The following is a 14,715-nucleotide window of genomic DNA, read 5'->3' as shown; positions in this document are numbered from 1 at the left end:
GAATTCTAATGAGAGCAGAAATGAAAGTATGAACTTGCTATGCATCAGACCGAGATAGTGAGACCTTGAAGGGAGACCAATACAGTAGTGTTGAAGAAGAGGCAGAGGTGTGTCGAGGGAGAGATATAGAGTTGTAGGAATAAAAACTTGGCAAAAGAGAGAAGTTGTTAAAGGCGGGTGTTTAATAAATTTTGCTGTTTTGCAGAATGCTGCCTCCACGTTCATTACCCTCCAAACCATTAGTAAAATTCTGTATTACCTATAATAGTTTTGGAGCTAGATTTGTTTGTTTTGTTTACAATGCAATGACCTGTGAGATTGGTTCCATGGGGCACTGGACAAGCAGACAGATCCTAGGATGCTTGGTTACACTCAGTTTTTAGGGTAATATCTTCCCTCGTATTATATTGTAAGCTACCTAAGGACAATTATTGCATTTGTTTTGCCCTCCATTATATCCTCACTACTTAATGAATTATCTGACACATAAAGGTATGCAATATACATTTGTAAATGTGTGAGATAGTTTTTCACAGTGCCAGCAGAGGAAAAGCCGATCATGTCACTCATGTACTTCCAATCTTCTAAAGCTCCCTGCTCTGTATTTTGGACAACTTTTGTGTGTTTGAATGATCTTGGCCAAAATTTTTACTCCTGCAACGACCGCTGCAACCAGGTCTGTGTAGGTGCAACCAGTTTCACTCAGCTGCAACTTGAGGGCATCCTGTAAATGCACGGGAGTTAACTGTCTGTGGAGTCACCTTCAGGGATGGAAGACCATTGATATGTCTGCCAAGGAGATTATTCTGAGCCTTATTTCATGAGGCTCTGGTCCTGTGCGACCAAGCTCCAGCTGCCTGTAGAAGTGGTCATCTCCATAATGCAACCTCCCTTTTCACTAGTTCATTCCTCAAACCCACCCCATTCCACACTCCTGCTCTCTGTGATAAATTTCAAATAAACTACCTACAAGCGAATTTAGTTTCAAGCTTTGCTTTAAGAGGATCCAAGCCAAGACATTTTTCCAATAGTTTATATAGTAAAATTTTATTTGTCCTTGAAGGGAAATAATTTGCCTATGTATATAACCTCTGTTATTTTTAGAAAGGCCTACTTTTTTCAAAGAAGTGTAAAAACACAATATTCTGAAATGATTTTTATAGCTAACTCTATGGTCACAGCAGATTAAATGTAACTTTTATATTCAAACCCCTGCAGAGGTGTTTGTCAAGTTTGAAGGAATAACCATTATAATGCCTGTCTCTGCAATGAGAGGTTTGTAAAACCCAGCAGGAATTGTAGCTGACTGTGATGCAAATACTGGAATCATCCACAATCATATTCTATTTTTATTTTCAGACTAAGTGTTTAACATAAGCCACCTACTTGGGAAAGCATTCAAGAATATGTCCTTCCTATAAACATAGTCTTCAATTTTTTTTTTTTTTTAAAGAGAGATCAAATAGTAATATAGACGTTTTTTGAATTAAGAACAATTCTAGTCTAATTGATGCCTTCCTAGAATAATTTAAATTTTTCTGCTTTTTGCATATTATCCTGATATGAATTCTATAACCATTCAGTAAGCTCAGTAATTTTTAATAGAAACTGCTAATTTAGCATTGCATATAAACGTTAAGTCTGAGAAGCTTGGACATTGCTGTGTTTCCCAGTTCTGTAGAATTGGTTTCCTTTTGAGGTGAGGGTGCGGGTGGCTGGGAGAAGTGGGTCGACAGTCAGCTCTGCTTTGATGTGAGGGCAAGGAACTGGCTGTCAGGCTGCGGACACTCGTGCCAGAATGAGAAGGTTTTGCATTCTGTGCCACTATTCACATTAAGAACTTTAGCTTTCCAGGGAAAGTTCACTCATGTTGTTAAAAGAGTTGTTAAGAGCCTTTGGTCTTTTTGCACGTAAGGACAGGGAAGAGAACGGATTCCAATATTTCACTGAAACAGATGTTCAGCATATATACTTTCAGTCCCCCTTTGGCCCCATTTCTTATGCTCACCCTTAGCTAACTGTGATTTCAGAGCTTTTTCAGGCTTCCACTGGGCACATGGTTTTTAGCCCTTTCCTTAGATCCCTTAAACTTTATTCTAGGTTTTAGTTACTCTGCCTGTTTAATCCTTAAACTCACGTCCTTCCTTATTCTTCCAGAAATATATCAAAGTGTCTCATTTGTTAATGAAATGCTTCCTCTACTCATTGATGACATGAATTTCTTCTTACAGGGTCTCAGAAGGGAGACAGGAGACAAATACAGGCACCCAGTCCACCATCTTGAGCTGCATGCCCACTTCTCCTTGTTGAAACACTCATTTTTCTTGGCTTCCTTGATACTACACTATTGTTTTTCCTATTATCTCTCTGACTTTTCCTTCTCATTATCCTTTGTAGGGTTTTCATTTTTAACCTTTCCAAAGCGATTTGGACTACTCAAGGCTTGTTCCTAAGCTCAACTTCTCTTTCATATGCATTTTGTGGGCTTTCTTAACCACAATAATGGTTTAATTTATCATTTGCATTGTGATGACTCATGTTCATATTTCAACACTATTAGTGAAACGATGAATTGTATTTATAGAGCAAAATTTTAAGAGAAATTACATCCAAACTGTATCACAATATTATTTTCTTGTTATATTCAAAATTTCACTTATGAAAAGCATGTCTAGTAGAGCACACATATCTACAAATAGCTTAAAAATCTGTAAAAATATGTATTGAAAGATAATTATATAGTAATAACTTGTTAACATCTATTTGTTTTAAGCTTTTACAGTTAGTCTATGGGAAAGTTTAGAACACTTGGTTGCATTTGCAGGAGAGAATGTCAGAGTAAATGTGGAAGACAAAAGGACATAAAAGTAGTATAGGAAAGGTAAAGGAAAAAGTAGGACTAAAACTATCACTTTATATAATAGAAAGTCAAGAATTATTTTCAAGAGTTAAAAGGATAATAGAGATTTAAGCACATTGTCAAGGTTAAAAAGGAAACAACAGAAAAATATTGTTTAACTATAAAAGAGGGGAGGATAGAAGAAGCAGATGTACATCATATGAGTTATTGTCTAAACTTGATTAAACAAGAAGCACAGATATTTCCTAGCATTATATGAGAAACTCATGAAGAAAAATAGGAGAAATTAAAAAGTTAGCTTTAGGGAGTAGGACTGGATGGAAGGGAGGTGTGTGGGTTTGCTTTTTCTTTCCCCTTCTTATCAGCACTTATAAACCACTATATTCCTTTGATAAGTGTGTATTACTATGATAAAAAGTAAAAATTAGTAGACAATCACCAAGAAAAAATAATCTCAGATAATTTACAGAAAGAAGAAATATGAATTTTCTATCCTCTGTCACAAAATCTTAAATAAGACTGTCATTGAATGATGTAATTGAAATTTAGCAGGTGTTTTCCACCTGTTTCTTTTTAACTTAAATGTTAACTTTAAAATAACAGTTTTATTTTACTTGTGTGCATTGCTTTATTGAACCTTTCATATAGTACTGCACAAATAATGATTTTTTGGAAATATAGATGTTTGTAAAATAAAAATAAGTCAACGGTTTCAACTGCTTCAGTAAATTCAATTAACATGACTAAAAATATTTATTAGTTTAGTGACACAGTATTGGTTACATAAGAAACAATGACTAACAGTGTGATGTTCTGAAAAGGCCAGTGGGAATGAAAATCAGCAGTCAAGGATGGAGGGATTGGTTTTAATAGTAGGAGGGACAGTAGAGTATCTCTACTGAAATTACATAAGGGAAGAACAGTATGGATGAAGATGTATCAATAGTTAGATTTGAAATTCCATTAGTAGGAAAGTAAATTTGATACTTAAATAGGTTTTGTAAAGCAGTGGGGAAGGAGGGAGGCTGTCCAGTTTGAGAAATGCAGAGAAGATTCCAAAAATCTTTGGGACAGTTACAAATTAACCATCCACAGAAACTTACTAGGATTGAGTGGCAGTATTGAAGTTGTTGATCATGAATCCTTGGCAGGTGTAACTCTCTAGCAGCTTTCAGATTCCAAGGCAGTCACAAATTAAGGGTATAGTGAGTTCATTAGGAGTGGGGTTTTGCCCAGGAAGAGCAATAGAATCAGAAGGGCAAAGGAGTTTAAATAGCAGCAAACAAATTACTCTAATTATTCTTGAAATGTTTGACTATGGAAGGTATAAGGTAAAGTTAAGTGATACATTTGGGCCATGAAATCAAAGAAGTGCAAGAGACTGTTGAACATGGGTCCTGAGCTTTTAAATCACTGGTGAAGGTGGTGTCAATTTTTGTGTTCTTACTTTACATGTGTTCCTCTCCCTTGTGAAGCTCAATGTAATGTTTAGTTTTGGTGCGTGAAAAGAAGGCAGAATAGCCTACTCAACCTCAGGCACTATCTGAATGTATGGTATTATTACATAAATGGATGGTGTAAATGGAACTAGTCAGCAAAATGTTACAATTTTCCAACAAAGATGCTTCAAATTATTGCGTAATTAATGAGAAAATACTCAGAAACTTTATGAAAATGGCTTATAGAAAATCACCTCAATTCTAAACTATTAACTAGGTAAGTTTTCTAAATGCATATCTATTTTCCTTTATTCTTTTCACCCTATAGACATTCTTATATAATCTTGAAGTTGACATAATATACACACAATCATAGCTTTAACTGTATTGATGGATACACAATGATAACACTTAAATCTCTTTCTCTAGCCCAGTCCTCTCTTGTGCATATTAGGAATATGTATCAGTAGCCTACTGCATATTTCCACATAGATTTCCCATGGATATCTTATCTCAACATAGCTAAAACTGAATTTGTCACATTCATCAATTTCTCAATCTATTTTTTCATCTGTCTTATCTCTTTTCATGAAAAGAATCATCATCCATTTGTTGAACTATGTGAAAGCTTTCTCCTACTCCAGAGCCTCATGTTTAATCATCACATTCTGATAATTCTACCTTCTTAATATCCCAGGCATGTTTTTGACCCTTCAGTGTTATTACCACTGCTTTCATTCTGTCTCTCCTCACCTCCTCACCTCTTGACTGGTTAGTTTCAGTAGCCTCTAAATTGGTTTCCCATTTTTCATCCCTGTTTCCCATCTATTCCTCCATGCCATTACCTAGCAGTGTGACATTTGGAGGTCCCTTCATCTCTTTCAAATTTGCTTCCTCATCTCTGAAATAGATATTGCATTTGTACTCTCTACCTGATAGGATTATAGGATTATTACTAATGTTATATATATATATATATATATATATATATATATATATATATATATATATATATATATATAAACTCTGGCTATACGTTACTGCAGTATATATTCTAAAACTAAGCATATAAAAGACTAGTGTTGAAATAGATTATTTTTTAAGCTTCACAATCCATCAGGATTCTCGAGCTCACTTCTCAATAATACCTTCATAGCTTTTTTATTGCATGACAGAGCAAGCCATATATCACATATCAACTCTAATATAGTACTTGACTTCTTTAATGCAATGCTTAACTGTAAATGTCTATAACTACAAATCGAGTTTTTAAATTTGAAGACACTTTGGATAGATGGCAATACCTATACTTATAGAATCATCATTTCTACCTGAATTGCACTTAAAAGTTAAAGTTCCAACTGCTCCTATTATTGGAAAGTAATAATAACAATTATAACTATGCCATGAAGTATTAAAAGCTGAATATTCAATTTGAAGGTATGTAAAATTAAAAAGTGATGAAAAATGAACCTGTAAAATACTTGCAATTCATACACATATGCTATATAGAGGCCCTAAAGAGCAAAAAAAGAACTGTGGAGTCTTTATTACAGTTCATCTTTTTGGAATCCCTCTCCCTTTTTGGCATTAGGGTAGTGTTAAGGTTAATATTTCTTAGCTATAGATCATCACTTTCCTATGTGAAAAATTTTATTCTAAGGTATGCATGATCTTAGACTAAAAGTGTAGAGTTTCTAAATATGCCAAATGCCTTTTTATTTTATTTGTGCTAGGTTTAAGTGCTTAGAAGAACACTAATACATCTTTTTTTTAGGTCTTTTTGTATTGAAGTACAGTTGATTTACAATATAGTATGAGTTTCAGATGCACAGCATAGTGATTCAGTATTTTTCCAGATTATACTCAATTTTTCACATTTGAGTTGGCTGACCATTTCAGTCCAGTCCATGGAACTTACCATCATTACGGAGAGTGAGTGGTGTTGGAGGACTAAGTACTCGAGCGTTCGTCACTGTGTTTTTCACCAGACAAATATAGCTGCCAACATCTGATGTTTGGACTTTAGAAATATAAAGGTTGCCTGTCTCCTGGGAAATGAACCGCCGGCTGTCTTCCGCCACAAAGGAAGGGAACTCGTTAAATACCCAGCTATAGACGATCTCTGAAAATACACAAAATTCAATTGTTGAAAGACAGATTATTTTACTAAAAAACTCAAACAACAAAGCTTTTACTAAGTATTAGATAGGTTGCAAGATCATCCGTATTTGATCCAGATGTCTATATCATTTGGTATTTTATGTTCAATGAACTGTTGCTCTTAATGACTACATGAAGATCTGAAATATTTTTTAAGGATGCTCAGCCTTTATCTATTCATCCATGTACTTATTCATTCAGTTCTAATGTGTGTTTAATGTATTTTAGATGCCTGGCACTATGATAGCACTGAAATTAAAAAGATGAGAGAGACAGTTTTGCATTCTCAAAGACTGGTCTGATGGGAAAGATTTACCCAAACCTATGAAACAATATGGAATAAAGAAATGGAGATGTATACTCTACTGTAAAGAAGACAATGGAAAAGGGCACTTAAGCCATCATGTTGATCAGCAAAAACTTCTTAAGTTAAGAGATGCCTGAGCTACATTCATTTATTCATTTGTTCAACAAATACTAGTTGTGGGTCTTGATGGGCCAGGAATGCTCTAAGTGGAAAAAAAAGTCTGTGTTCTCATAGAGCTTCCATTATAGTGGAAAGTACAAGAATACACAAACAAGTATTTGTCAAGTGGTAATAAGTGCTATGAAGAAAACTAAAGCATGTAAGACAGCTAGAGAGTGGCAGGGGTGAGAAAGATGCATGAATTTATATTTTAAAAACTCTCTCTGTCTACTGGTTACAGATGAGACAGCGTGAGGACAAAGCAGGGACCAGGGGAAGGGGAAGCAGGAAGAATAATGTCCCCTCGTCTAAGTGGCTATTTTCAAAATAGCCATGAAATATATAAATGATTTGCACTATAATGGTAGTGGCAGTGACAGTAGTGGTGAAGTGATGAGAAGTGACTGGTTCTAGTAAAAATGTGATAGTGGAGTTGATCAGAATTGCTGATGGATTGATTATGAAATCTGAAAAGGAAAAAAAAATGAGTCAAGGAGTAAGGTTTTGGGCCACCACAGTTTTGTGTTATTAGAGTGAAAAATCCAAGAAAGGGAGTAGTAGGAGAAGAGGTTAGAGAAAGTGGAAATTAACCCAAATTACTAAACACAAATTAACATGGTCTGTATGTTGTATTAAGGAGCTTATGCTCTATCCTGGATGTTTTCTAGCAAAGGGTTGACATAATGATGTACATTAGTAGGGTATTCTGGTGATTCTGCAAAGGTTGGATTTAAGTAAGTGCAAGTTGAAAGAGGGAAAAATAGGACGATATTGCATACTGAAGGTAAGAGCTGGAGAAATCTGAATCAGAACCTAATCATAGCAATGAGAAGAAGGATATTGGCCCAAGAAATATATAGGGAGTAAGACAAATGAAGAGACAAATAGTCCAGGAACACTTTCATTATCTCCCTTGAATGACTGGGAAGAGGATGACACATGAAGTTCAGGATGAAAATAAATGAAGTCACACTGGTTTAAGAAGAAACATCATTGGTTCACTTTCAGGACATTTTGAGTTTGAGGCAAATCTACATAAGTAGTTCCAGCAATTGGTAAATATGTGTTTGAAGTCCATGAGAGGAAATCTGTGGTTGAGAGTTGTTGGTATGTTGGTGTAACTGAATCATGTAAGTAGATGAGAATAAATACAGTGAGAAGATAGTTTTCTGGAAAGCACAAACATCTAAATAAAGGAAGGAAAATGTTCAAAAGATAAGAGAGAAGGAACCGTTGGAAATATTCAAGGGGAATAAAGAAATGCAGTGTCACAGAGACCAATGCCTTAACAATTTCAAGAGGGTTAAATAATGCCAAATAAGGCAAAAAGGACTTAATGGGAATGTTTATAAATATAATAAAGGAAAATGTTACTTAGGATTGACATGTGGTAATCACTGAATAGCAGATTCAGTAGATGAGTGAAAATCAAAACCAGCTTGCAATTGAGTTAATAGAATATGAGAAATTGAAGGAATTATGTGTAGGCCAATAGCATTAAAATCTCAATAAGCATTAGAATTACCTACGTTATGGCTAAAAGAGCAGATTCTAAGGTCCCCTTTCCACAGAGTCATTTGTTTAGTAACACTTATTACCTGAATTTTTATAAAGCTCAAATGTGATTCTAATCTACAGTGAGGCTTGGGAAGCCTTGTTTTATGCCTTTCTTTTCTTCCTGTCTCTCTTTCTTTCTCTCTCTCTCCTCCTCCTTCTCACCCTCCCTCCCTCCCTTCCTTCTTTTCTTCCCTTAAGTATATGAGTTATTCTAATTGTTATAATGAGAGTTTCATTTGTTGCTCAAACATCACTCAGGCATTTTTATATTTTTGCAATTTACTTTAGGTTAGGTTTTACTGGAGTTACCTCAATTTTTGTTTTGTATTATTAGAAATTTGGAGTAAAAGAAAGCAACAAACAATCACATTAAAGACTATCATTAATTGAAATACCAGTTTTGTTACACTGATAGTGTTTGTTGAGTCAATGTTTTGTAAAATATTTTAGAATAAGAAGAAAGTATTTACACAAAATTGGCATTTTCTCAAATTTTACAGGTAAGTATGTATTTGGGGGTTCAAAAATGCTTATTTAGCTTTTAAAATAAGTTTACATAGCAAAGCATTTCATAATTCTAAGAAGAATGAAAAAGTAGAAATAGTACAAAATAGAAAAGCTGACAGTCTGAACTTGAATTGGATTTTCTACCTCTGCCAAAAATGCATCTATTGAACAGGGCTAAATCCCTTTTAAAATCACTGTTTACTTTCTCCTATATGGTTTTTCATTCTCTATCATCATTTATTTAAAATTCTTTTCAAATTTTACTCTCATAAAAAACAAGCATTCATTATATTTTTAGTATGTCAGAGTGTGAGGATTATAAAATGATTCAGGAAAGTAGTAAAACACAATTGGCTTTGGAGTCTAGTCTTTAGTCTCATATAACACTTTGTTTCATACCAATTGTGCTTGGCCTAAAAATATTTTAAGGTAAGCTGATATATTAAGTACTAAAATCTTAATATTATTATTCATTATCAGAAGCATACTGAGACTGTTTAGTCAACTGTGATTTTCCCATTCTTCTAAGGTTCTTTTTTAATAGCATGTTTAGCTAAGACAATTAAAAGTGTTTTAGAAGTTCTTGATATGATTCTTCAGTGAGTACTCCCCAAAGTTTCTATGTTAAATTTCTCTAGTACATTTTTATATTGTGTTGTAACATACATTTGGCCTACAAACGCATGTGCTGTATTGACTTGAGGTTTTGGTTTCTTTCTTTTTCTTTTTTTTTTAAGTTTTTTAGCTGCATGCATGGCATGTGGGATCCTAGTTCCCCGACCAGGGATCAAACCTGCTTTCCCTGCATTGGAAGCACGGGAGTCTTAACCACTGAACCGCCAGGAAAGTCCCCAAGGTTTTGGTTTCTTATGGGAGATTATTTTATCTTTCTCCCTGAGTCAGTGAGAGCCATTCAAGTTCACTGAAAGAATAGCCCATTAAGGTCCTGGCTGTTGCAGACATGCTATTCTAACTTCCCCTCTCAAGCAGACCCAAAGACTTGTCCTTTATACCAGCATAAATAGTCATCCTTAAGCTCCTAGACTCTAGGGTCTGTTACCATGACATGTAAACAAATCTACCTTGCTTCCAAGATTTCCTCGGGATTAACAGTATTCCTAGATTTCAGTTAGGATTTTAGTTCTTTTTTGTTTCTGATACCTGGGATATTTTTTCTTTCCTGTGAGCTTGGCTGTATACTGAACTTAATTTATTTATTATTTCTAAATTTTGGGAAAGTCTCTGGGTTGGCTCTGTCTATTGTACTAATTGAATGTCTAGGTTTCATGACTTTATGCAGTGCAGACTTTCATCACAATTGCTGTAATTGATTTGGTGTCACAAAGCAGATTACCCTGCCTTTGCTCCCTTGACACATAAGATGATTACTTAAATGACATATTTCTACATCTATAGGGTATAAAAACAGTATTAACTGTATGGGCAATGATGTTCATTTCTTATAACTGTAGTGCCATTAATTTAAAAAAAGAAAAAGGGTGAGAAAGGGGAATGAAACTGGATACTGCAGTCTCTGAAGTCTTTGTAAACAATTTCAATGAGTAATCATATGCAATTCATTTCAACATTCTTTAGTATAACTACAAGTTAGAAAATAAACATTTTTCTTCCTAATAATGTGTGTTATTAGGAACACACATTATTCTACTTCTGTTACAGAAGAAGCTTTGGGTCAAAAGATTTGGAGAGAACACGATGGATGTAGCAATTGATTTGTTCACCACCCAATTAATAATGCAACTCTCCCAGGGAACCTAGTTTCTTTACCCTTGTCAGCTATAAAAAGGAAAACCTAAAAATCAGAACCTTCCCTATTTTTAACATATGCTCAATTTCATGGTTTATAGTAAAATTTTCACCTAATGGGCTGTACTTACCAAAATCCCTGGTCTTTTCCATTTTTGGTTATTCCTGTAATGTGAGATTTAATGTTATATCTGTCAAATAGCTATAATTATGATTTATTATACAAGTGTAACTTTTTAGTTTGTTTTTTAAATAATTTGTTTTGTATGTAGTTTGATTTTTTTTTTGTTAATTTTTACTGGATGCTGCTTTATAGAGTGTATGTCATAAGCATTTTAATATTTACTAATTGCTTTGTAATCATTTTTGTTTTTACAATTCCATTAACCGTTATGACTCCTTTGCCTCCTGTTTTGATGAATTAATTGATATGAAGATAATTAAATAGTGGAAATTAGTAAGTTACTGGCCGAAACAGTACTGCTTTAAAAATTGGTACTATGATTATTTTGTTTATATAAAATTTTAGCTGATGGCTAGCTACCATTTTGAGTTTTGGAATTAAGGACATCATGAAGGAAATTTTAGAGAATTGTACTATTAATTATCCATTACTACTGAGCATAAGGGGATACACCTGAAATTAGAAGGCAATTTTTTTTTACATTGCTGATTTATATCTGCATTGTGATAGAAAATGTCACTATTAGCCACATTAAGTACTCTTGGCAGGGTAGAGACTAAATCTACTGTCTTCACCACCATATCCTTAGATCCCAGCTGGATGCCTGGTGTGTGGTTGCTTAATACATATTTGATGAAAAAATAAATAGAATAAAATATCTATATATGTATTTTTATAAATCTTTCTAAATTTAAGAATAAGAGTAGATATTTTTCACTTTAATGTTCTCATTGAAAATTTTCTCAGCTCTACATGAACTTATTTTGGCCTTTAGAATATGAATCTAAGATTATGTTTGTAGTTGATCTAAAAACAGGCATTGAGAAGTAATGCAGGCAGTTTTAAGAATCTGGAATGTACTGTCAATGGACAAGAGAGAAAGTCTTGCTTACAAAGTTACTATGAAGTATTTTTGTGATTTATTCTACTAGGTAAATTGGACAGAGATTGAGGGGAGCATTAAATTAAATGTGATCCAAACTCCCTCTCAGGTTAACAGCTTCCATGGTGGTCAGTCATTTAGCCTCTGCTTGAATATGTCACTGACACTGTTGAGGAAGCTGATTTGGCAGCTCAGGTTACTAAACAGATCATATATAAAGATTATTTTGGCTGCTGGCTTTAGGATGGGGACTAAGATCAAGACAACTGGGAGTATCAACAAGTAGGTAGTGATACATTTTTATATTCAAAGCACTGTTTAAGATATTATGGAGATGTAAGGTGGGGCTGGGAAAGGAACTAACTTGAGAGCTTACTATGAGTCACACACTTTGCACATTTTCCCACTTCTCCCAGTCACACACATACACAGAGATTAGAAGGCAACATTGTGAGTGAATAAGACCATGGACTTCAGAATCACAAAGACCAGAGTTACAGAGATGGCTGCATGATCCACTGACCTAGGTATCTTTGGGCAAACTATTTAAATTAGTCTACTCATCTGTAAAATGCAATTTAATGGAGGAAATTGTAGGTAAAATGAGATATTACATATAAGGTTAGTATTACAGAACTTGATGTAGTTATTACCATTATTACAATCATCTTCAACATTAAAGGTCTGAGGCACAAACAGGTGAACCAGTGGAAAATTATAGCTAATAACTTTCAGAGGAAAAATTCCAACTTGTCTGACTCACTCTAAGCCTATATTTTATCATTGTATTATTCTGCTTTGATTATTATATTCTAATCTTGCTGAACCTCAATTTTAATATCCTTAAAATGGAATAATAATATCTATATGATATGATTGTGCTGGGGATTATATATGCCACTTAAATGAGAGTGTTCAACATGCAGAAACTGCTCAGTAAGGATAGCTATTGGCTTAAGATAAATTACCTAATATATTGCAGTAGTATTTGGTACAATTCAGATTCATCTTGAACCTTGTACAGTTTGGTTTAATTTCTACATGTGTCAAAAATTTCACCTCTAAAACATAGCCAGAAGCAAGGATCCTGAGAGTAACAAAAGAGTAAAGCTGTCTAACTGACACTTGGTTAGCACCGGGAGAATCAAGATATTTTAAAAGATGTGAAGAATGCAAGAGAGGACATTTGTATGTTTTAAAAATCAAATTACCTTAATACAAAGGCAGGCTGTATTATTACATTAAATTTCAGTTATCTTGGTTGAACAAAACAAAGTACTAATTCTTCTTTTTATAAGGTTTTGAGACATGTATTTTCATATGTTTATTACCTAGAGTCAGAAACAACAGAGTTCTGCTTAAAAATTATAACGTCACGGAGACAAAATAAAATTTTATGTGCCTATAATTCAAAACACCTTTAGTAAAACAAAAGATAAAGAAAATAATATTTATAATAGAAACAGTAGTAAACTGGTATTCTCTCATGATCCACAACTCAAATGACTCCAAGTAAGTGAATTCCAAGCTCTAGAGTTCAAGTGATTATACCAACTGAGTGACAGTATCTATTTTTATTTTCCTTTGGGAATGTTTCACACTACAGAGGACTTTTTTTTTAATCCCAGGAGCCCTGTGTCTAGATGTAAAGGTCATTGCTAACTCTTCTCAAAATGCAACTTAAATTTCTTGCTCTGCTAATTGGTTTTAAAATTATTTTTATTGAACTGCAAACTTCATCAAGTCAGAGACCAGCATTTTCTCAGCAGGGTGTGATGGTCCATGGCACAAGTTCACCTTAGGCTTCAAACTTTGCATTAAAAAGCATTCATGTTACACTTTTGACAATTCCTTGTTAAAATACACAGATCTCAGCGCTTAATGAACAACAGAATATCTGTTTCCTAGAATCTTGCCAAGAAATATGACCTGGCATTCTGTGCCTATCAAAATTATGAAGAGCTTAGCTGAAAGAAAAGATGCATGGAGAATTACTGGAAGACTGTGTAGTTAATCAATTAGATATGACCAAGGTAATCTAAAAGTTTATCCTCATTAAATCAAAACATTAGACAGCTTAATGATAACAACAACAACAGTAACAGTGAACATTTTATGGTCTTAGGTCAGTTTCCTAGAAACAGAGTCTGAGAAGGGGATTCTTTTGAATGTGATTTATTGACAGTGTTCCCAGGAGAAGGAATAAGGGAAGCAGGATTGGGTAAGGAAAAAAAAGAAAAAAAAAAAAAAAAAACCTAAGCAAAGATGTGGTCCCTTCCAGAGATTGGTTTAAGACTAATCCTTCTTACGGCTCTGGAATACAAATTTCACTGTAGATTTGGTAAGTCAACAGAAGGTAAAGAGAACCAGTCTTTTATACTCACCTCCCCTGCATCAGTTGGTTATTGTCTACCAGGTGGGGAAGTGAGGTGCAATTAGGGCAGGGAGCATAATTTCCTAGGTAAGGAAAACTCTGGAGAAGGTGCAGCTGCCAGATGGGTGCATTAACCAGATGAGAGAGAACTGGGTGTAACACCAATAGGATCTAGTAAACCTCTATAGCACTTTAATGGTCTCCAGACAGTGTGTTCTATGTATATTAACTTATTTAATCTCTACAGGGATAAGTAACCCCATTTTATGAATGAGGGAACTAAGATACAAAGATCAAAAACTTGACCAAGAAGCCTTGCTGAGCACAGATCTCTATTTGAAAAAAGAAAAATCTGATTAATAGTTATTTCAAGTATTTATTAAATTGAGTTATGTATATTATGGGGTCTAATTTTGCCAATTAAAACTTTGATGCTTCAAATAGCAACTAATCAGAGCAGTGTCTAAATCCCACTCACCAGACAAAAGCAGGTTTCTAGATATTCCTATTAACTA

The 14,715-nt window shown here is 34.2% G+C and overlaps 1 protein-coding gene across 3 annotated transcripts in view; it reads right to left on the bottom strand.

Moving 5' to 3' along the window:
• The window catches only part of CNTN5 (contactin 5), a 1,387,157-nt gene that overhangs the window by 375,330 nt on the left and 997,112 nt on the right, over nt 1-14,715 (bottom strand). For all 3 annotated transcript variants that reach the window (XM_067750786.1, XM_067750785.1, XM_067750787.1), the window contains one exon: nt 6,221-6,424. In XM_067750786.1, coding sequence (XP_067606887.1) covers nt 6,221-6,424 — 204 coding nt within the window. The remainder of the gene's footprint in view (nt 1-6,220; nt 6,425-14,715) is intronic.

This window comes from Pseudorca crassidens, chromosome 9 (assembly GCF_039906515.1).
Source record: "Pseudorca crassidens isolate mPseCra1 chromosome 9, mPseCra1.hap1, whole genome shotgun sequence".
NCBI lineage: Eukaryota > Metazoa > Chordata > Mammalia > Artiodactyla > Delphinidae > Pseudorca > Pseudorca crassidens.
This window is presented reverse-complemented; position numbering and strand designations above follow the sequence as displayed.